The 24471-nt window shown below is 40.6% G+C and overlaps 1 protein-coding gene across 1 annotated transcript in view; it reads right to left on the reverse strand.

The window, feature by feature from the left end:
• LOC148343111 (latent-transforming growth factor beta-binding protein 2-like) overlaps positions 1–24471 on the reverse strand; it is a 92326-nt gene that overhangs the window by 55179 nt on the left and 12676 nt on the right. Inside the window, exons 3-4 of the mRNA XM_088315496.1 lie at positions 17526–17796; positions 335–561 (exon numbers count right to left, since the gene is read on the reverse strand). Of these exons, the coding sequence (XP_088171622.1) occupies positions 335–561; positions 17526–17796 (498 nt within the window). The remainder of the gene's footprint in view (positions 1–334; positions 562–17525; positions 17797–24471) is intronic.

A 24471-nucleotide genomic window follows, 5' to 3' on the forward strand; every position in this document is an offset into this window, starting at 1 on the left:
ATGGTATTCTTTAAGCAGGAGTGGGCAAGCTGCCAATAATTTCCAAGTGTTTACCTCTGCTCACACTGTTCTGCAGAGGCAAGCATGCAGATGAGGAGCACAGCTGAGCACAGGCGTGAAGTACAGTTTGGGACGCTGCCAATATTTGTTTTGTTTTTTCTTTCTTGTGGCCTGTGTTTCAGTTAGCAGTGACACAGCAGGATGTGTCAGTGTGTATTGTGACTTAAGCAGTTGGTTGGTTGTTTTGACGTGGCAAGTCTGGGTGCAAATGTCAAGTGTGCATGTAAAGAGATATTTATGACATTCATTTCACGGTACACAGTAATTTTTTTACCTGCTGGCGATAATGCATTGTTGAATTGTCCATGTAGCTGGTTGTTACTGGTTGGCCTGTGAGTGTTGAAGTAGTGCACGTTGTTCCTGTGCTCATTTCCGTGGGCGTTGCCGTTGGGCAGAGCGTTGGAGGTGATCGGTCCAGAGGATGACGGATAACGCTTTACGGTGCGGGAGGTCCCAGTCAGCTGAGGGGAGGATTCAGGGGGTCCCCGTCTCACTTGGGTCCTGTCAGTCATATCATCACAAGACCACAAACATATGACCTCAGAGCAAAGTGAACATCCCACACATGTATACTCAATCAGCATTGCGTGTGCATCGCCGTGAAATTGGTTTAAGCGTGGTGAGCCTGTGCAACAGAAAATAATATTCCTAAGAGATGAGCATTGTGTCTTAGGTCATAACTCTGCTTGATTAATAAATTTGTACAAATTAAATCTACAATAAAAGCATAGTTGTCTCAACTAACATCTGCTGTGGGTCAAGAAGCCGTGACCCTTACTCATCCACAAAGATTCTTTTTGATGACACAAAAGACATTTGGTAAGAAAAGATAATTCATCACTTAAATGAAAAAACAACCAGGGAAAAATGATCCCGGTCCCAGACTCCCAGAGAAAACGATGTTGCCATGAGGCCTCCATCAGCTTGCCCAGCACCCATTTAGTCTGCTTGACTAGATGATGAACTTGTCTGGACTGAAACAGCATCCTGAGTGATAAACAGGGCCGCAGGAAGTATTAAAACTAGGGTCGAAGAACAAAGCTTGACCCGGGCATACTTTTTTTTTTCCCCCTTCAGCGTTTGATTTGGGTCAATTACTTGAGCCCGTGTTGTGCGACCTGGAAGCTGAGCTCATGTGAGCGACTTGGGGGAGTCGCGTGCCTCGGACAGACAGGCAGAAAGTCCTACCTGGGATGCAGGGGCTTAGGAAGTTTTCTTGGCCCATTCTGACATTGATTCTTGCAAAAACACATCTGGATCCTTCTTTTCTGGCCTGTCAGACAGTCAGCAGAGCAAGATATTGACAAACCAGACCAAATCAGATCACCATAAGGGTTCTGCAAAGCACAGTAATGACCTTGCACGGGAATTAAGGCATGGAGCTTGAATGAAAAAAGGCTTTGTTGGCTGTTTTGCGTGTTAGTTAGCAAGATTATCCACAAAACAATGGTAACTAATACTATTGTCTCATTTAACTTTAAAATGTGGCATCAACTGTGAGTTCATGAAATTTTGTGGTAATTCTTAATGGACAATTTTATTTTAGTGATGATACATATTTGGTTTTGCAGAAAAAGTCCTTCATGAAGTCCTCTACGTATGCACAGATAAGTCAACAGCAAGTTTGCATTACACGTCATTTTTGTGGTCGCTTGATATGTTATGTACAAAGTGTTTGCTTATTTCATAATCCCCATTGAGACATGTCAGAGCACCTTCATTTAAATTGACTTCATGTATAGTTCTTAATAAATTTATTAGACCACTGTCATCTATTTGTCCCAGAAACCATCCAGCATGATAAAGTGCTTTAATGAGTACTCTTTCAGGTTCAATAAGATCTCACCTTTTTATACTCAAACGTGTGCTTTTCTGAGGAGTTACAAATAAATCAAATCATAGCATAATCAACATTGTAATCTAGGAATAATATGATTTACTATTTTCAGTTTTTTGGGGGGGTAAAACCGTAAATGTGTCACAAATCATTTTATTTTATAATTTAAAATGACTTCTACATAGTACTGCATTAACCTTTATAGAAACGTATAATATCAAATATGTTTTGATTACAAGTGCTGTTAATTTCCTCCACCGTGGTATGAACCTTACGATGAGTAGTGTAATATATTTGTTCGGCGCTGTATACTTTCACTTTTATACATGTGACAATGTGAATACAAACATTTGTTTAAACTGCTCTTTACCAGGAATCTTTTTGTGTTGATATGCAGACCACAATCTTTCAACCTTGGCAGAGGTCTGCGCTCGACTTTGTAGTTACATGTGATTCAGAGCCACACACCATGTATTTATGCAATGAATCAGCTCCCAACAGACACAACAATAACCAGATAAATAAACACACTACATAAAACGCATGAATACACACACGCACACAACATTCCAAGCTGTGATAAATGCAACGCAAGTCAATGCATGACTCTTTATAATCAGAACAGAGCAGAAAGCGTCTTTCCCGCTGCCGGCGGGAAGAAGAAATGAAAGGAAAAGGGGAGAGACAGACAAACATTTGATAGTCTTCTCTCGCGTCATCTTTTGAAAAGGCAGCTGACTGTCGCGGACAGCTGCTGACCTAGATCCTGAACCTCCATGGGCGGCTCCCATGGATTAGGATATGACACTGGGAAACACAAGGTGCTCGAGTCAAGGTGGGGACGCCAGAGAAGGCGGAACGCAAACGCTGCTCCGTCGTTCACTCCAACTCATGATGAGCTTTTTCCATCGTTTACAATGATACCTGGCTCGCACGCATCCTGCCTCTCTTCCTGGGTTTAGCCAGATGTTGCTTTCCCTGCCATTGACTTCCAATGGCGAAGTGACTTCCTTCCAACATGAGCTCACAGCTTCCCCCTCTGCTTGCAGATCAGGGGCCACTGAGAGCAAGCACTACTCCGCATGCTTGTTGTCATCATTAGGCCCCAGCAAAGCAGCCAAGGAGGAACTAACTCTTCCCCCTCCTTGTTCTGGGTGACTTGAAAGCAATTTGAAGACCTCGGGCCAAGATTACACTGAACATGATTTTAAAAGACACATGGAAAAATGTTTGGGCTATCAAATGATAGCCATGCATGTTCAATTAAATCCCTGATGATCCAGATGAATAAACTGCTAAATGTGAGCACAGTTCACAGACGGAGAACAGGATTATTCGGCTCTGTGTCCGCTGGAAGTTAAAACAAGCTCATGTTTCGGAGCAGCTACGGTCAATTACACCAAACAGAAGATGTTACATGCTAGACCACTAGCCCACTAAATTTAATGTAAAAAAACAAGTGATACTAATAACCTAATCTGAATTTTTAGTATATAAATCATTAAGCACATCTACATAATCTACTGAGATCCAACACAAGAGCTGAATGTGGAATTGATCATTATTCATGAATGACAGCAATTTCAAACGTACTACACAATCTCTTATATGCTGCAAACCAAGTCGTGGATGGAGCAGGTGTGGGCAAACTACGGCCCGGGGGCCACATGCGGCCCCTCAAACGTTTTAATCCGGCCCGCCAAACTTGAAAAAAATTTAATGAATAAACCTTGTTAATGTTTTATTTTCAAAATAATGTGGTTTTTCAAAGACATATTGTTGTAATGCTTTTGTTCACTTTCATTTAAAATTAAATGTATTTTTTTTTCTCAGATGAGGTGGGGTTACCAAAACACTCCATCCATCTGCTCCTGGACAGGCCCCTTTGTCAAATTTTAGAACTCATTGTGGCCCGCCATTCAAAAAGTTTGCCCACCCCTGGGAAAGAGTGTGAAGTGGTGTAAAATTGGACTACACTATGTATCTTGAGAGACGTGTCTAAAACGTGAAGTGAGAGTAGCGAAATTACAAAACATGATGCTTTTCAAATATAGCCCAGATGGAAAAAAAAAAAAATATATATATATATATATACGTTATAAAAAATATATATTATTTGGGCATCACTGTGGCCACAGTCGACAGATCCTCACTTTGAATCTCGTCACAGGCGAGGCTGCCTGACGTCTGAGTCCCATGTACAACATCAAATTCTTCACCAGGTTTTCACTGTCCAAAGAGAGTTGATGGGCAGTGATGGGTGATGGGTAGTTTTCACCTCCTTAAAAAGCTGTGGTGGGTCATTCAAAAAGAGATCAAGGTAAAATATTACATTGTTTAAATAATCTAGGACCTAACTGTAATGTGAGAAACTAAACCCCAGCTAATCTTTGCAAATTTCTGATTGCGAAGAAAGCCTCTCAAGACATAACGCGATTGGTCGGATCCTCTTTCACTCGTCATATGGAAAACTATTAAACCTCATCACATTTACGGAAATTACAAATCACAACGAGAGCCAAGAACTTACACTGAGCAAGGACTCACACTAAATCTTCCAACGCGTTGCACAACCATGACTTGGCGTTCAGTCACAGTAAATATCTTTGAACTTGTTTTGGTATTACAGCATTCGGATGCTCGCCACTCATGAAGGCATGACAAGCAGCATGAATGGTAGTTCCAGACTCACGTCCTAAACCCAGATGGGCCTGGAAAGGAGGTGGTCTTGGAGCAGCAGTAGAGCAAAGTCGAGTGCTGTGAAAGGAGGCCAGGTTTGAGAACTGGAAGACGAGTTCAAAAAAAGCTAGAAAAACACTCTGATCTTTGAGCTTCTGCAATACACAAACTATGCATCAGGCCCAATCGTAGGTGTACTTTGAAGTTTTGTTGAACCGACTTCAACGACTGGGATTTGTCAAATTATTTGGTTAGGTGGTTTGGTTTACTGGCTGCCAGTAAAGCCTATTTCAGTTGACTTGTATAACGCAAATTGTCATGATATAAGCAGCGATGTGTCAGGAAAAATCTGGATTCAGTTGACGATCCTGTTCAGTCGAAACATTCACACAAAGACACAGACAGATACCAAGATCCAGACGAATCGTTTATATCTCCAAAAAATCTTCGTAGGTTGAGTCATTTGCTCACAGCCCTGTCTGGTGTTCCTCTGTTACTCTCTCCCCCACTAAATTTCCACTGAAATAAAGATTTTTGTCAGTTACAGCTAATGCATTTCAGAAGTACTGCCTACTTTTTCCGACAATAAAATGCCACGACAAAGAGGTACTGTTTGTTATTTTGATATTACTTTTCACCGGTCCCCTCTCAGTCTTTGAAACTCAGCACAACCTTTCTTGGCAATGCCCATTTTTCATTTCCATTTGTTTGAAAGTTGCCTCGTCCAAAACCATGTCTAATAGCTTGGATAGAAGCCAATGCAGAAAATATAAGGATCTTGCCTGGATGTTGGAGAGAGTCATTTGGCTCTGAACATACTGTCTAAACAAGACCGTCTGACAGCGGGAAAAAGTGTCTGGAATGGGCATCCCAGTCTGGAGCGCAATGCACAACTCAATAGTGGATGGATTTGGCCATCACATTGGTCTCTGTGACTTGCAGACATGACCTGCCGTGAAATGAGTGACAGACCTCGGCTGCCATAACCATTACAACCACACAAGTAGCGTGAGCCACCTTGGGAAATTTGAGATATTTGTTTAAAACTTAAGGATAAGTTTACCCTTTTTCCAACTAAAAGTGTCGGCCAAAACATGTTTTATGTAAGGGTTGTATGAAATTAGAGCAATTTAAAGCCAACTTGGAAAATGGGAAAGTAAATGACCATCATTACAAGCGTAAATCAAAGTTTAGGCATTTTCATCTCATTTAGGTAATGCACTAAAGTTCATTTCATCGCTCGCCGTCAAATAAGGAGATCATCAGTCGGACTGGAGGGAGCAGTAGAAATGAACAAAATTGTGCAAACAGCAGCTGTAACAATGAAAACTTTGTATTACTTCGATCAACCGCTGCAAAAACATTTTTCAGCAGAAGGGACTGATTTATGAATGGATCGGCGGGTTGACAAGAGACCTTTGAGAGGGATTAAAAAAAAAAACAGTCCAGGTCAGAGTATGTGTCGCATTCAACATTATCTCATAATATATTTATTACAGTTTACTACTGTGTGTAGTTATATCACATATTGTCATATAAGGAATTATGGAATTGGGCACTGCGGAATTGTTCTTGTAAATGGGGTATTTAGTGGTAAAGTCCGTTATGTGAACTACTTCACTTCTAATGGGCATCTGTAAACATGGACATTTAACTGAATTTCCTTCAAGGAAATCTAAAAATTTGCTCAAATGCTTGAATACACAATTTATCAATAATCTGTTATATCGGATTGACACCTCAAACTCCTCATAAATTATTATTCCTCTTTCTAGGTTCTGCATTAAAAATAGACTAACAAACATTTCCAAGTATTGTACGCCTGCGGCATTACGTTTATAACATATCAAACACTTCAAAATCTAATATTCACACTTGGCTTAACCCTTCGGGCGACAATTTTTTTTTTTTTCAATAAAATATTCCGTTTTTATATCGCTATTCCAAAAGGTTGTCATTTGAAAATGGTTGGAGCTAAAAGCCATACTGTAAATGTTACTTGGTGCAATTTTGGCACTTTGTCGCTTAAAGGGTTAAGTGGCTTGACGATATCTTGTGTTAGTTTTGTAAAGGAACACCAGCATGTCGGATGACATCATCGACCTGGAAACAACTCCCCTCACAATTTGTCTAAATCGAAGAGTCTTTGGATGAGGGGTGATATGTCATCGATGATCACCCACAAATTCAGTTGCACTCCATTCTACCTTTCTCAGATGTTGTATCTCTGACCTGGATGACTGAAAGCCTTCACCGATGGTCCCAGGAGATGTAATTCAAGAACTCAAACACATACATACACACTTGTACATGTTTGGCTCTCCTAAGGCCGGCACTGTTATAAATCCCTGTCTAAAACATCAACTACAATGTACTGTGGAAAGTGCAAACATTCCAGATTAGCTGTGAAGATGCTATCGTACGTTTAGATCCCCCGTGCCAAGTATGACATGGTGCGTGCAGAATTTCATTTAGTAACAAGTTTTTACAGCGTTTATATCTGATAAGTGATAAGAGAGTAATTGCTATCGCGGTATTTCAAATCTATTTGCTTTTACTTTGATATGTTTGCTTTCCAATAGTTGATATACCACACAGAGGCCATAGAAAGAGTTCAGTCTGGAATTTGGTTTGACTTACCAGTCTGGGTATATTTTAGGAGGTGAAAGAAGTCTCTGTGGGCTGAGAAAAATAAATTAATCTTTTTTTTATATATACACACAAGTCAGTGCACCACACCATGTACACCACCGGCAGTCAAAACCAACTGTGGTCACACTTTTTATTTCTCTGCCGTTACGCAGCGCTCATTCACTCGTCGTTTGCCACCAAGGCCCCATGTCATTTTTTCAATAAAATCCTGAGGTTTAATTCCCTGCATGTGCCATTAAATATTATATCCGACCCTGGGGAATTTTTCATTTCACTGTTGTTGTGTGTTTCGCTTAGCAACAAGGTCGCGTCAAGGGACAGTGGCCGACTTTATGCTAATTGGGAATACAAAAATAAATCGGCGACTGCTCCTGTCAGAGAGCAGTCTGACTTGAAATTACAGCTTTTTCTGGAAGTTTAATACCTGGTAGTAAAACTTTTATATTGCAAGATTTGCCAAGCTAAACTCTCCAGTTGTTTGCGTTTCAACTACTGTATATATTAAGATGTTAAAACGATTTAAAAAAAAAAAAGGTCCTATTAGTAGCGGCACGGTGGACAACTGGTTAGCACGATGGCCTCAAAGTGCAGAGTTCGTGGGTCCGATTCCGGCTCCGGCCTTTCTGTGTGGAGTTTGCATGTTCTCCTCGTGTCTGTGTGGGTTTCCTCCGGGTACTCCGGTTTCCTCCCACATTCCAAAAACATGCATGGCAGGTTGCTTGAACACTCTAAATTGCCCCTAGGTATGAGTGTGAGCGCGGATGGTTGTTCCTCTCTGTGTGCCCTGCGATTGGCTGGCAACCAGTTCAAGGTGTACCTCGCCTACTGCCCGAAGATAGCTGGGATAGGCTCCAGCACCCCCCACTACCCTAGTGAGGAGAAGCGGTACAGATAATGGATGGATGGATGGTCCTATTAGTTAGGACCAGCACACCGAAGGCTGCCGCGGAGGCGCCAAAAATTGTTAAAATTTCACCTACAATACATTTATATTAAAACTAACTTCTGCTGACTGCAAACAGGATGTATACAAAGACCACTATGAGTAGCGAATAGGACAAAGATGCTCTGTGTAGGTTCTGCTGCAAGTAGCGACACAACAGATTGTGCAGGACTGAATCATCCAAACAAGCCTGGGGAGGCAACCATTAAGATTACCGATTTAAGAATCGTTAATGAGTTGCGGGTGAGTTGAGCAGATGCAGCGACAATGACTTACACACAATTCACCTGCATTGAACTCTTGAGTGCCCGCGTTAGTTGCTATATATTTCCAGAGGAGGGCATTTGTCAGTACGGATGGAAACATGTGCCACGTGTCTCACGTATTTGTTCGTGGGGGTTTCTATGAGTGGACTGCATTATGGGCTCATCTCGTGCCTCTAAATCAAGCGTGGGCAAACTATGGCCCGGGGGCCACAAGCGGCCCGTTAAACGTTTGAATCCGGCCCGCCAAACTTGAAATAATTAATGAATAAACCTTGTCGATGTTTTATTTTCTAAATACTGTGGTTTTTCAAAGACATATACATTGTTGCAATGCTTTTGTTCACTTTCATTTAAAATTAAATGGCCCCTATGACAAATTTTAGAACCCATTGTGGCCCGCCAATCAAAAATTTTGCCCACCCCTGCTCTAAATGCACGTTCCAAGGGTCTTCTCCTCATTCTTCTGTTTATATGCTAGCACCTCCCACCAGAAATTCCATCGAGGAGGCAGGAAGTGTTTTGATGGCTCCTTAATGTCATCATTTGATGGGGACGTCTGATTTGATGAAGTCTATATTGATTTTTTTCTTAATTTGATCTTTATCTTTGAAATATCTATAACTGGATTACAAGGAACACGTGATATGTATATTGTATTTACTGAATGTTTGAGGTGAAGAGATGACTCTAAATATTAATTATAAATGCTATGGAATATCTCTGGACCAAAAGGTAATATGCAAGCACACCTTACACAAAGCCATAATAAGGGATATTTGTGCAATTTTCTTCTGTTGCTAAACTAAACCTATTTCCCTTTCCTAGCCAAACCAATGGCTGTGTTATTCATCCAAAGAAGCGGTTTGTTTGAAATGCACGCTCCTTGGAAATTACATTTATTGAAGGTAGTGCCAGTAGTTTAAAATGAGTAAATTCCATCACAGAAAATGACTGCACACAGACACTTTCTTCTAAAATACGTGGTGGGATAAGGCCAAACATCGGTGAGCAATTAAGGACCAGTATTTTTTTTTTTTGATAACATCTCCAGTCATTATGACTTAGATAATTGTGGGTCCTGGAAGAATATTTCCCCTTGTGAAAATCTGGGTGTGTCTAACGGCTTATCGCACCCGCCACTGAGACTGGATTAAATCATGTTCTCTGTGTCTGGACAGCCTTCCAAGAATCCCTCTAGTAGCAGCCAGATCCTGGGTGAAATGAATTACTGCGGGTTTGGATTGGATAAGGCATTTTTTTCTCCCATTGGGGATAGGGCTCATATAAATGGGTCTAGTCAAGCAAGGAAAACAGCAGAGGTTATTGAGAAAGAACTCTAGAAAATTGTATTAGTTGGACCTGGTACGTTGACAAATTAGGAGATGAAAAGTAATTTAATTATAACGATATCATTTGAGTGCAAACTCGAAATGGTATATGATAAATTTGCAAATGAATTGAAGACAACTGGACTTCTTGGTTTTGTTGAAAGTGTCTTCGGTTTTGGAATAAACACAAAACTGCGACCAAAAGTTCACGATGCCTTCAATGCAACTTTTGAGGATTACCATGATCTGGATGACTGACTACAAAGTATATAATAGAGTTCGACGTGAACATAACACACAACTGTAGTGGGGTAAACAGTTCCCTTTTTGTCTCCTAGGGTGCCAAAGACATAATAAATCCAGAAAGGTCTGATCCTGGATGGAAGCACGGTGGTGTGGTTGCTGTGGTTCAAGGGTTACAATCATAACGTCTGGAGACATTGTGAGCTGCGAGGTAATTCGATCCTCGCTGGTCTGTTGTCATTACTCTGATCATTCACTTTGCAAAATGCCAATGGACAGGTCAGCTGGAAGAGCCACGGCTGACTCAACTATTTCTGTGAGTGTCACATGTCAGACTGCTCTGACGGTACGCCAGAATGGGTTTCCTGTACAAAAGACAACTAATGGAACTTTTAAATATGAGTGCATCAGTTTTGAGAGCAATGAAGAAAGATTCCTGGAACAGGAAGACAGGCCCCTGTGTGCACACAATATTTGACAACTGTATTTGTCTGAATTAAGGCACTAGAAACGATTAGTCCTCAGCACCGATTTGCTTGATTTGCCCGATAAAACTTGGCCAACTGACACTGCTGCCCAGAGAGTGTGTTGCAGACAAGGCTTTTGAGAAATGGGATATGGGAGTGAAAGACGTATCTGTCCCACGCTGAGTGCTAAATTCTCTATGGTCCTTTGTTCTCCCTAGCCTAGCAGGAAGCCAAACACTCATGGGACTCATTTGGCTCTGTATTTTTAGACAGAAACTCAGCTACTTTTCCTGACCCAACTGAGTCAATATTGCAACGTTAAGCTGACTGAAATTCAGTCTACAGTACATGTCTTCAACACATATGTTACACTTGTCAAGCAATACATAACGAGTGAAGCTGAAACATCTTCCCTTGTGCTGGTGCTAAAGAAAACAAAACAAAAAAAAAAAAAACACTCAGAAGACACACCCCTGCAAAGTATTTTATAAACGTCTCACCGACAGATTGAGTGATTGAAAGGCGACAATATTTTATCCAGATCCAAAATTCTTTCAGGATCCAGAGGGACAAAACGAAAATTCCTTTGTCAACTTGTTTCCAAACCAAGTGATAAGCTTCGACTGCGATCTATATTAAATATCTGATTACTCCGAATGGGATTGTTGCCAAATGCGATCTGCATCATTTCTGGATCAAACTTGGTTGGAAATTACAGCTCCTGATACTGTAGAATAATTTCAAATAGACATCTTTGACCACGTCGGCTTCTGAGTTTCTTCTGCTCCTTTCCGATTGACAAACAATTACAATGAATGAACACAGAGACAATATATTAATCAACACCAGGCAGATAAAAAAGCAAACCTGTCTGTAAAACCTATACTTGTTATGATAAGATAGGTTATAATTATCTGCCATATTTAAAAAAATGGACATAAGTGTTTTTCACAGGAAAACCGACAAAATCCGAATTCACTATAACTACACGTGGAGCTACTGGAGCATTTGTTTCATCTTTTTTTGTTGCACTTTCTCGTATTTAATAATGAATAGTGACAAGACCACTGTTCAGGAATTATATTTCCATACAGGTGCCAAGGTCATCTATGTGATTTTGACAGCAGATCCAGTCTGTGCCACTGCTGCTGCTGGTGTGGTTTGTATGTAATGGGAGTGAAAGCAAGCAGTGATCCATGATTAACAGGGAGAACTCCCACTATGACCACAGTTTCCTCTGAGAAACGGCTGTGTGGTTATGTGAAAAGCCTTGAGTCAACAACCCACACACAAGCGCTCGGCCTTTGTCATCATGCATACTGTACGTGGGTCATAACAGTTAATGCAAAGATCACACCGCTCAGGGTCATTCATCTTAGTCAGTTGTTCCCTCTTGAGAATTCCGAATCACCGTAAAGGCATTGAAGACTGTACTGTAAAATTATGACTAAAGACACGGATGGATTAAAAGCTAGAATGATGGACAGTACACAATCCTGATTTTGATGAGCATCATACAACATATTCTATATGAAATATGTCATGCAGATTCATAAATGACAATTAAATAATTTATAGAGGGATAACTGAGGTATCAGAACTTTGAGACTTGAGAGGCATCTTGTGCAAAAATGGTGAATTGTACAACCTCAGGAGCAGGCACATATAGATGAAAAGTTTCGAGGGAAATCCAAACTTGATCACAAAGAAATAAACAAAATGTCCTGATTTTTATTCAGCAAACTGAAGTCAAGCATCTCGATAATGACTACTGTTCACATCAGGCTTATCGCATACTTTCTCCACCATAGTGTTTTACTGCGTACATTTTTTATGAGCCAATATAATGGATGGATGGATTGCATGAGATTGGTTTTCTGACGGAAAATATAAGGTCTTTAAAAGAGCAGCATCTGCTTCAAATGTTAACTTCTTGAGCACTGACTCCTATCAGCCACTCCGTTTTCATGGATCAACTACGGGAATTTAGATCCCAACATTTGCAGTTGGATGAAATGATCCAGGCGGTTACCGATGACCTGGTTACCAATATTTGAGCTCAGTTTCATATTCATTTGACACACTTTTTAAGGGTGTTTACAAACGCAATATTAATTTGAACCATCCAGTAATCATCTACAGCAACATCTACGGTGCAGGTCTCTTTAAGTAACAAAAAATGAGAACAAGATGACCTTTGCAGGGATGATGTACATGCTGCACACACATCCTGCTCTGCCCCGCTCTGTTTCCTGCAGACGACTGATGTCATAGACTAATGGGGGTGTGGAGGTGATATGAGGGCCTCAATGGAGAAGGTGATTTATGTGTTATCACCATTTCAGCTCAGCCCGGGGAGTTCATCACTGGCCTTGACCTTCCTACCGTGGCCATCTGTGATCTATAGGATTTCATGCTGACAGTGACAGCTTTTTCATGATTGCTGTGTGTCGCACTTACAGGAAAGGCCAATGTCACAATGAAATGTATTAACACGTCACACGTCGGGTGAGAAACCAGTTCTACATTTTTTTTAACTCCATTAAAATCTACAATTTATAGTCCCCAAGCACATGCCGTTAAGGCATTTGATATTCACAGTTGAAAGGGTCACTAAAGCTGAGTCAAAAAAGGTGAAGGGTTGTTCCTGTGTCCCAAAGTCCAACATATGTTAAGACTTTTAACTCCAGGCTGGAATTGGAGGCAGGAAGTAAAAAATGGGCTATGACCCCTTAGACAAACCTTTTAAAGGTAGACTCCAGACTTCCCCAAAAAATTGATGCCTGATTCCAAAGATGCACACAGACCAACAGCAACAGAATCACATTTTTTGATATGTAGTTTTGGTCTTCTCAGGATGTACATCTGAAGCTGTATGAAGTAAGCAGACAGCAGTAAACACAAAACTCTAACATGTCCCAATGGAGTGTCTTGCCATGCCAGCAGGAAATGATCATCTATGGATACAGGGGATGTGTAAACAGGAGGAGCAAGTGAAGATTTAGAAGCTGAAGAGACAGAGAATTTGATGCAGTGGAGTCAACAGCTGTTCAGCAAGTCGTGACGCACCATTTATTACGCAGTTGTACTTTGTCATTACAGTTAAGGAAGTGTTTAAAGAGTGTTTTATTATTTTTACATAGTAATGGAAGAGGGGCCAACTTAACACAGCAGACTGGGACTTGTAATGTTACATTTCACTGTCACTATACTCATCATATCATTACTGTTCGCCAAAAATGGTATACACTTAAAGTATGGGACTCAGAGAAAAAGGTGCTCACAACCGATGATATTATACTTGGCCTCTATGGTGGCAATTCAGTTCCTCCTATGCTGAAGACAATGACATCCAGTCCAGTGTCTACACACAGATCAGAAAACAAATCAATAGTAGAATTCTTCATTTAAACAAAGCCACTGGGAACTTGAGTATCAACAATGATGTTTCTAACGTTTGATGCGGTAAAAAGACGAGAAACTGTGAATGCACCAAATGAAAACGACAGAAAAATGGGTGCGACCAAATGACAAATTTGGAAACACCGAGTCAAACCGGAGTAAATGTTGGTCTACAGCCCTGCTATGACTATTGAGCACTCATGTAACGATGTGGTAATGGGTCATATCATTCAGCACATTAGTCTCGGTTATATACTTGAAATGGCAGCCCATTGGAAAGAGAAATCTGTGATATTTAAGGTCATGGTAGCCATTAAACAGACAGTTCAGCAATCGAATGAATGTTTGTTTTTATAGGACAATTGATGACTACTGATGAGTATTATTAGACGATAAATTTGTCTCGACAAATAAAAGTAAAAGGAGACTGCGGAGTGAGATGTGACCCCAGACTAGTCAATTTTCTGTGTAGATTATTTTCACTGTGGTTATTGTTTTAAATTCTTTATGTAAATGTTCTCTGTCCCGGCGTCGATGTCGAATGCCTTTTCCAAACTATTGCTCTATGCTACTATGGTGCCACTTGACAGGTGAGGTCAATAAAAAGGTGCTGCTGACATAAAAAATGTGATTGGAGACAGACTTATTTAGTACCCAACACCCTGGCCAGTAGGACGAAAGTGGAAAGAAAGTAGCTGCACATATGGGAAGGAATTTACTCCCTGGGCATTTAAGTAAGAAAAAAGAAAAAAAGATATTTCTGAAGCAATCGTCAGTCCTCCCTACTCCTTAATCCAAATACCAAGACTGGGCAATGGTGTTGTCTCACTATCTCATTCTATGACTTCATGTTGCTCGTGCTTTTCTGGCTTCGGAGCAGTGAAACATCAATCAGATATATGAAACGAAGACTTGCATCCTCCACTTCTTCTCCAGGGGGAACACTTTCCACCCTTTCAAGTCAAGACTGGGCCAAAAGAATGCAGAACATTTTCAGTCAGTCCATGAGATCTGAGATTTGTACTCCAATTTGTCTCAAAGATTGCTGGAAGGACCGGGAAAAGAAATAAATCTCTGATGATTTACAATGTTGGCAGATTTTCCACCTGTCATGTTAAGGGCTTTACGCAATAACCACATCTAATAATTAGCCTAAGCTGCATGCTGGGAAATCTTGAATTCCGGAACAGGGAAATGTCTCATCTTGGAACCTAACCGCAGTTCTTACAAGTATTTAGTCAGCTTTCGCACAATTATGAGGGTGAACAGTCGCAATGAGGGCACGCGTGACTCAGCAACACTCTTTTCCCTTTACTATTACTCTCTTTGACCCAGACCTGTGAGTCAGGAAGCAGAAATATGGTGTGAATCAAGAACACAGAGGATTACGCACCGCAACTGTGCGATCTTCACGGAGCAGCGATTAGATTTACTATGACTCAAAGATAACCATTTTGGAAAATGGGATACACAAGACTATTCTATGAAGTATTTGCCAAAACTTACAATTGATTGCAGATACCACAAACATGAGTGTGCGGAAGGCAGGATAGAGAATACAAGAATGGCAAACACACAAGGGGCCCTATTTTCATGCTCGGCCTAAGTGTAGCACAAAGTGTTGTTTAGTTGTTTTCTTTCATTTGGCATTTTCAGAGACGGGCACAGTTGGAAATGGGCGTTTGCGCCGTTGTGGGACTGAACAAAGCCGATTTAATTCCCGGCCAATCAACGGGGCTCCCTCACCTCAATGACTTCAAATTTATTAAAGGTGAGGCGGAAGCATACAGGGCGAAAGTACAACACACTCGTTCATAAGAAACTGTGAGAAGATCTCTATTTGCGGTTGATATAAAGTTGCCTTCTGCCAAGTGGGCATTTCTACACCCAAAACGACCGTCTGTGTGTATCCTTATTAACATTAAGGAAAACAAAAAAGGGATATACATCTGCTGCAGATCATTATCAACATTGTTTATACTCTGTGCGCACTCTGACAATGAGAGCACTACTGCCACCTACTGTTTTGGTGCAATTATACTTTATTAGTAGCGCAAAAAAACATACGCACACCCTCTTGGCATTGCACTGGAACTCTTCGGGGGGCGCCCCACTATTTGAGAGCCACTGGTTTACAGCGATGTGTTTTGGAAGTTACCAATGACACAGTTGAAGATGAAGCACAACATGGATCTATCTGCAAGTCCATGCCAAGACAGTTCGTATTCCCAAAATAGTATGCAAGTAGAGGTAACGTGCGTGTGTGTCGTTCCTAAATAGGGACGTGCGTAACCTGAGGTTCCACTGATTAATACATTTACTTCCAATGTTTATATATGTATAATAAATAAAGTACAAAATAAATAATGGCAATTATATCTCATCAATATCTTCCATTATTGATAAGAAATAAATGCCACAATTAAATTTGGAGGTAGCAACTCTCCCTCGACCAAGTTGAGCAAATAAACGCACAAGGTTACTGTTGGAGTAGCGAGTGTATCCCTGAACTTGCCATGCCCAGGACACAGACTGGTATGTCTGTCCCCCTGATTCTGGTAAAAAAAAACAACTTGAGCAAATAGAAGTAGGATTGGGACAAGGTCCAAATTTTAGACTATATGACAAATGCTAGCTGTAAACAATAATAAACGTTTAACATCTTCCCAGAAAGCATTGTTTGGGAAATAGCTCAACATCCCGAATAAATGATACATTTGTAACCATGATCGTGCGATTAATCAGACCGAAAGGTTATTTCTAAGCAAACTGGACCCAAAACAGTCACACGCTTATAAGCCAAGAAACTATTAGGCCTGTCTGATTAGCAGTCATTGGAGAATTAACTGAAAGGGCATGTTCATCAGAGCAATTACGAGTTGGACGGGTTGTAGTTATTCTAAAATCGGGAAGAAAAACTGCAAATGTCAAACACCAAGAAAATATAATTGCCCCAGTCTATTTTCTTTGAAAATAGGCTGTTTGATACTTCTGTCTGGTATACCGTGTTATATTTCCACATCTTAGGGATTTACCTTAATACTTGAACTATGGAAGCAAATTCTTATCAGTCGTGACATTTGTTTTACATAGTGTATATCAAAGATTAAGGGTTGAATTGACTCATCTGGAAGGATTTATTGCCCGTGTAAACACGGGCACTTGAAGACGAGTGTAATTAAACTGCGGCTGTTTGTCCAAGAAAAAAATGCTATAATCGGGTGGTTTATAACTTTTTTTTTTTTTTTTGCTGGCCTCCCTGTATGACCGTAACGGTACTTTAAACAAACTGCTCTGGGGATTTTTCTTTTTCAGATAAATACATCTGCCATTCTCTCAAAATGCCTGTGACATTTTCATAGAGGTTAAGGTTTAGTATAAAGTAGATTTTATCTCATGACTGTAAAGACAAGAACTAGAACAATAAGTAAGAAATTATTGTGGGTACTGACCTTTGAACACCAGGTTTAAGGAGCTAAAAAAAAAGCTAAAATGTCACGGGCTACTTTGGCCTCATAGAAATCACATCTCATTTAGCAATTATTTTGCTTTCCCTGCATGCTTGAGCCATCCTCCTTGTTTGGCCTGTCAATGGACATTTTATTGCTACAAACAGAACACGTGGGGAGTCACAGCTGCATGACTTACGCAGGGTGGACTGGTTGCCTGGTGGTTGCAGGTCGCGGGGTCTGGACCTTGGCGCTATCAATGGCCTGCCTTTCTGCAGGCCGTCTCCGCGGTTGGTCTTTTTGGAAAGGGTTGCTGCCCGGCTGCACACGTCTCAAAGACCCTCTGTCATGGATATACACCTGCTCGGGGGCCACCTCGTCACAGCGGGGGCCTTGGAAACCCGAGCGGCACACGCAGGTATGCGGCCGGCTGCAGGAACCGCGGTTCTGGCAGGGCGGCTGGCAGTCGGCTGAGGAGAGAACACAGATGGAGTTCAAGTTTTCAGCAGGTCATTTTAGAACATTTTCCCATCAGTTGTATCAAGAATCAGTAGTAGAAATGTCTCCTCTTATTCTCGGCATTGGGCTCATCTTAAATGTACTCAATCAAGAGGCCGTTAGCTTAACTTCTGGGCCTTTTCTCGACCTATTATGTAGCAAAAAGCCTGGGGGAGACTGTCATGTTCAATTTCTTAACCATACATGTGATCACCTACTTATCCAGCTTCTGGCTAAAGTAAAAGACTGTAATCAAGGTTCATGGTTCTGCTTAGGGCAATAGGGAGCAATTTCGTCACAGATCTAGAATTTTGTGGGTGTATCGTCACTGCAAATTACATTGGATTAAACTACACGGGTAAGTGACAGGATTCCAATCTTTAGCTCCCATGTGGCATAATTTTATATATGGGTCATGGCAGTGTAAAAAGAAATCAGATATCCTTAGATCGGAATCAGGCCCCAACAAAATATGGATAAAAGTCGGACATAAATCTGATATCTACCAATGCTTCTGTAAAGTAGATGGAGAGATTGGATATACAGTACCCCGTCAATGTGGCCATGACTTCAACAAAGCGAAACAATCAACGACATAATGTAGACGTACCAATCTACTCAAACAACACACTCTTTTAATTAAACAAAGGCATACTCACGGAAAAATCAAAACCTTAAAAAAATTTATATTTATGTCTTGATTTTATTACTACCATCTATGTTTCGAAGTACTCATCAGACTGAAACAAAAAACCTTGATGAAACAATGGTGATGTGATTCCACTTTGCAGCAAGCATTCGTCAATCTTGAACTTATTATTGTTTTTACATGTTGAAATGAACACCGTTTAACATATTTTTTACACTTGCGAGGTGAACTGGCCAACTAAACTGCAATGTTTAATATTCTCATTCATTATTGTTAACTTCTGTGTTTGTTTAGGGTTTTTTTGCACGATATTAACATGGAGCTTGTTGTTGAGCACATGCAGACTTTTTCCGTTGGTCTGTCAATTTAAGCTGGATTGATTTATGATAAGTCTGGCTTGAAAAAGTATATCAATAGACAGACCAAAACATATCGGACATCGATGCTCAATTGGAATTGAACACTCGGAGGTCATATAAACTGAATGCATTGGGGGGAAAAATGAATCTAAAATACCTGACAGCTGACATTTTAGAGATAGTATGTCGAAATGCAGCTTTTATTTAAAAAACAAGCTCCATCTGAAAGGTATTACTGTACTCCGAATATAAACGGCTGCATAATATTTATCAAACGTAACGCAAATACACTGTGCCGAGGTCATGTCGCAGTCATGGAAAAATAATCTGTGTCAGTACGCCGACCCACTTCCACATCCTCCCATCACACTACAGATACGTCAGGCCCTGAAAGCCCGGCGGCATGCCATTTAAGTAAACAGCCTCTCCATTTTATGACACATAGCTTTTTAATAGAGGATGCTTGAGGAGATTTATGACATTGTCCTTTTAATGGTAAATCAGGCCACAAAGCAAAGAGCAGCGCTCTGTCAACACAGCTATGGAATGCTATTGACACAGACGCTGTGGACACTGACAGATCGCAGGCCGAAACACTAGCACGGCTCCTGGAATTGAGAAAGGCCCCGTTGCCTCTTACTTGCCATGTACTTCCCGATATAGCCATCGCTCCGATTATGTAGCCTTTCTATGTGTATGGCATTTATTTTTCGCTTCACATTGTTTTTTTCCCCCCATAAAAGTTTCTTTATGTCAGTACACTGGGAAAGACAAACTCAAGTCTGTGTTTAGGGTTTCTCAACATGAATGGTAATCGAAAGACCAGCCCATTATGCGCAGTCATGGTGTGATGTGACGACAAAAGCGAACAAACTGAGGATTGAATATCACCCTCTCTTGAGTTTTGTGGTGAAGCCAAACGGATTCAGTCAACATTTAATGACGACTAGGGAAAAGTCAAGACTGTTTTGCTGATAAATTGTACGACTACGTAGAAAATTGGGTGGTGGCGGCACAATAGTGGTGATGGGAATTTTCCATCATGGGATAAAACGGGAATGTCCTGGGCTCTGTCTGGCAAGGGGGTTAAGACATCATCAAGCTTGTATAGCCTGGCTATGTGCCACCTCTTGTCTTGTTCTGTTCAAGATCAAGTTTTGGGGAAGAACATGGAGGCCACAGATTCCGTGACATTTTGAAGATCCCCATCCATGTCCATATACTTTGAGAGAGAAAAAAAAAAGCTTGATTTTCACTCTTGCGATCACACAAAGTGCATTTGAGGTCATTGGAAATTATATTTTAGAGCAGGTGTGAGCAAACTATGGCCTGGGGGCCACATGCGGCCCGTTAAATGTTTTATTCCGGTCCGCCAAACTCGAAAATAATTAAATGAATAAACCTTGTTAATGTTTTATTTTCTAAATACTGTGGTGTGTCAAAGACTTATATTTTGTTGTCATGCTTTTGTTCATTTTTATTTAAAATCAAATGTATTTTTTTTCTCAGATGAGGTGAGGATACCAAAACACTCCATCCATCTGCTCCTGGCCCCTTTGTCAAATTTTAGAACCCATTGTGACCCGCCAACCAAAACGTTTGCCCACCCCTGTTTAAGAGCCATTGTGGCCTTAATGAGGAATTAAGTATTCAAATGTGATATTTGGCAATGGTAGACATCAGTCCACATGCAAGATTGCCAATAGCTTTGAGTCATGTTCTTTTTTTAAATTCATCATTTTTATATGACACTTAATTATCCCAACCAAAATAGGCACTGTTGATTCCATCACAACTCATTTGCTCTCTACAAATGGTCAACACATTGTCAGCTTTGTATAAGCAGCTGGCAAAAAATGAATTGTGTTGTTCTTTTCCTACTTGATGTAGGCACTCCAGAGATCCAACTAATGGTAAACAAACCATATAAAGTCCATTTTTCATTTGTTATTGTTTTCACTTTTGATATGTCGATTTGCTTATACTTATTTACGCGTATGACATTTGAGCATGTTCTCGTGTCACTTTCAAATCAAATTTGCCTGAACAAGAGATTCTAATACTCATGTGTTTATGAGTGTCTTCAGTGATGTGTGAAAGACCATTCTTCCAAGTAACAACATTGTCACAGAACCTCCAACAATGACAGTGACATGGACAGGTCAGTTACATGCGCCCCACATGAAGCCTCTTGGCGGGCCTCGGCCTACAGCGCTGCAGCCTGTCTGCGTCTTCAGTCGGCCCTGCCTCTTGCCTGGTGAGCACATTGTCACAGTAATTGCTGTCGTGCAGATTTGTCTTGCACATCATTAAAACTAATTGCCTCACATTCCATCCATTTCACAAATATGTGCAGTGATCATTACTTTGGGAGAGTAATAAAACCAGAATCTGTCTGAAATAAAAGAGGAGAAATGGCAAACATTCCTGACATTGCCGCTTCGGCCTTAATTATTACGGAGACAGAGTGGCCAAGTTTTGGGAGGTTGTGTCCAAATCCAGTCATCTGAAAAGAAGATTAAGATTGTTGTTGGCAGATTGGGACAGCCCAAACAAACATGCTGATGAAGCCGAATTAGCAATAAAATGCGTACTGATGTGGACCTAGCATTTTCCCTGGGCTTTGCTGCAGCATTTCCACTTCATATTGAGCTGAAGACTAGAATTCCCTTCCAGTCCTTTGGTATCCACATGTGCACAAACTAAGCTTGGTTTAGGGAAGTATTTTGTGCTACAGTACTATCCCCAAAGGACCAAAGAAAGCCTCCATCCCGATATAATACCTAGCAAAGAAATTATTTGCAATGTTAAGGTGATTGGATTTGATGTGATCACATTAATATAAAAGTTTCTCTCAAAGAACTTTGGGGTGTTTATAAAGGTAAGTAGAGTTCACTAAGTTCACTGGAGTCTGTCCCATCTGAATTTGGGCAAGAGGCAGGTTACACCTGACTGGTCACCTGTCACAAGACACCGATAAAAAAAGAACAACAGAAAAAAAAAAAACAAGCATTGACACATACATCAATGGTCAACTTGGAGTCTTCATTGATGTTAACATGTTGACCTGAAGAAGCCAGAGTACCCAGAAGAACCCAGGGTACTTCAACTCATGCCATCATGGGGAGAGTATCGCTGGCATCGGACAGAATCCTCGTACCTCCAAAATCATCACTTTTCAAGAGACCCCAAATGGCATGTTTGTTCAACCAGTAATATTACATCATCAAATAGGGTAAGCCATTTCAAATACTTAGGATTGGTCAATAACTTGAATGAATAAATAAATAAATAAATAAATAAATAAATAAGCAATACCTACATGTGTGGATTGACCAATAGCATTGATTTGTGAAAACATGTGAAAATTACCAAATTGGGACATAAGAGGATTCAGCCTGATGCCAGCGATATGCAAACTTCTCACAGAGATGTCCCAAAAGAAATTTGAACCCAGAGGTCCTGACTGTGAGGAAGACAAGTTAAACTATAATAAAGCGTTCTGCCAAGTCGTGCTCATGAAATAAAGTCATATTTAGAAAAGTCAAAAATATATAAATGCGTTAATAAGGATAATGTGACTGCAAATTTAGCCCAAAGGTGTAAGTATCAGACTGAATAAATGCAAGTCAAGGCCCAAAATAAGTTTCAAAGTCAATATTTGCATTTTGTTCCTCATCAAAACAAAACAGCAAATCACAGATGCTTTTACGATAATTGAAGCACCAAGATTGTCCCAAAAAGCTGTGATGTGAATTCAAGAAATAAAAAAATGATTATGTGAAAAGAGATTTGTTATCGAATTAAAATTTAATTGTTTAAAAAAAAATTGATTCAGGTCTCTGGGATTAACCAACAAAATACGCTCCTCAAAATTGCAAAGTTGCGGCTCAAATGAATTCAGCGATTATCAAAACTGCTCTGCAACAACGACAAAAATATTTTGAGCCTATTAACTACAGCGCATATTCAAAATTTAAATGGCCTGATGCAGTGTTTCCCAACCTTTATTGAGTTAATTGCACTTCTACCTGCCATCGAGTGAAAAATCATCCAATTGTTCTGCCTTTCACTACATGCAGCTGGCATAGAAAGTTAGCTCAAGCTACATAATTAGTCATAACTAAACAATTTTCAGCTCCACTAAGTGAAACTAGATAATTTCCTGCATGTCAGTGGAAAAGAAGTACTGTTTCTAATTTGACCACAAATCAATTTGACAAAACCTTCAAGCAAGTGAGCATCTTTCTGGGTGTAGTTTGCCTTTCACCGTAAATCAGCTTGGCTGGACACCATCTCCTGCTGTGACGGTGAACATGATAAGCGGTAGAAAAAGAATGGATGGATGAACCCCCCGTGATGATAGCCAGCGGGAACCTCGCTCACCACAGAACCTGATACGTCCTGTGAAGCAAGTCAAGTGTTCAAGGTAAAGTAAAAAAAAGAAAAAAAATGCCCTATTGAGCATTTAATGTGACGTTGCTAATCATTTCAAGTGAGTGTTAATCTCTTTCCAGCATGTGACTTCCACATGGTTGCCAGTCCAGTGCGATCACCGCAGGCCTGCCAAACCCTGACATCGCTGTCCGCAAGCAAAACTGCCTCGACCATAAAGCTACTCTATTGTTCTAATGTGAAACAGACGTGAGCATGACAAATGATCATGTATTTTCTCCTTGTGGTAAATCTTACACGGGTTGTATTACAGCAGATTATAGTGCCTCTGTCACATACTATGTGCATATCTGAATCAAGTGTTTTTGTCTAATACAGGAGCCGGAGCTTTTAATTCTCTACACCAGACTCAGCTCATTGGGGGATTTTGTTAACCTACAGTCGACCCATGACTTTGTGTACATTACTTTCAGCTATGCTATACCGTGCACCTTATACGCTCTAACGAGCCACATGCCGGGCCAATCTGAGGAAGATATCAGGATCTGGGGGCATGTGCCAGTGACTTGTAAAGCCGATTCAAACAAAATCCACAAACTTTTATTCTTCAGAGGGAACATAGAACCAACCGCTTCCATATGGCCTTCAATCGGGAGGGTGCTGTGATGAAGAGTTACCCCCCCTGACAATGGTGCCGGGTCGGTGGGGCCGTGGCTGCTTGTTTATTTTTAATGTGGCTGTCAAAGCGTCAATCACTGGTGAAGTCTTTGAGATTCATGATGTTGAGAGTATCCTAAAACAGCAACAGAAATGATGGATCTTCAACTACAGGGACATTTGACTAGATTCATGGTAGTCAAATCATGCCAGTGATGTATTTAGCAGAGTAATTTTGTCTGGAAGAGTTGTCGTAGCGTGGAAGAAGCTCATCTTCCCATAGCTGACAGGGTATAGACTTCTTCAGACAAACTATTTGATACTGAATCAACAGCACCTGTGACTGTTACAGTCAAGTATAGTGATTTAAATTTTGCCTCAGTTTCTTCAGCCCTGATGTACTCAACGATCGGTTGAACATGGTGGCCGAGGGTTATTTATTCAACTGCATATGAGGAGAGGTGTCTTGTAGGCATTTTTGGAAACATTTTGAATAATTTTAGCGGTATAGTATCATTTCTATGAAGTGAAAGTGGAGTTTAACGCAAAAATAAAAAGACTAACATGGAGAAAAGCAGCAAATTGGC

The sequence above is a fragment of the Idiotropiscis lumnitzeri genome, chromosome 1, assembly GCF_059441095.1.
Source record: "Idiotropiscis lumnitzeri isolate Australia: NSW breed Sydney's pygmy pipehorse chromosome 1, RoL_Ilum_1.0, whole genome shotgun sequence".
Taxonomy (NCBI): Eukaryota; Metazoa; Chordata; class Actinopteri; order Syngnathiformes; family Syngnathidae; genus Idiotropiscis; species Idiotropiscis lumnitzeri.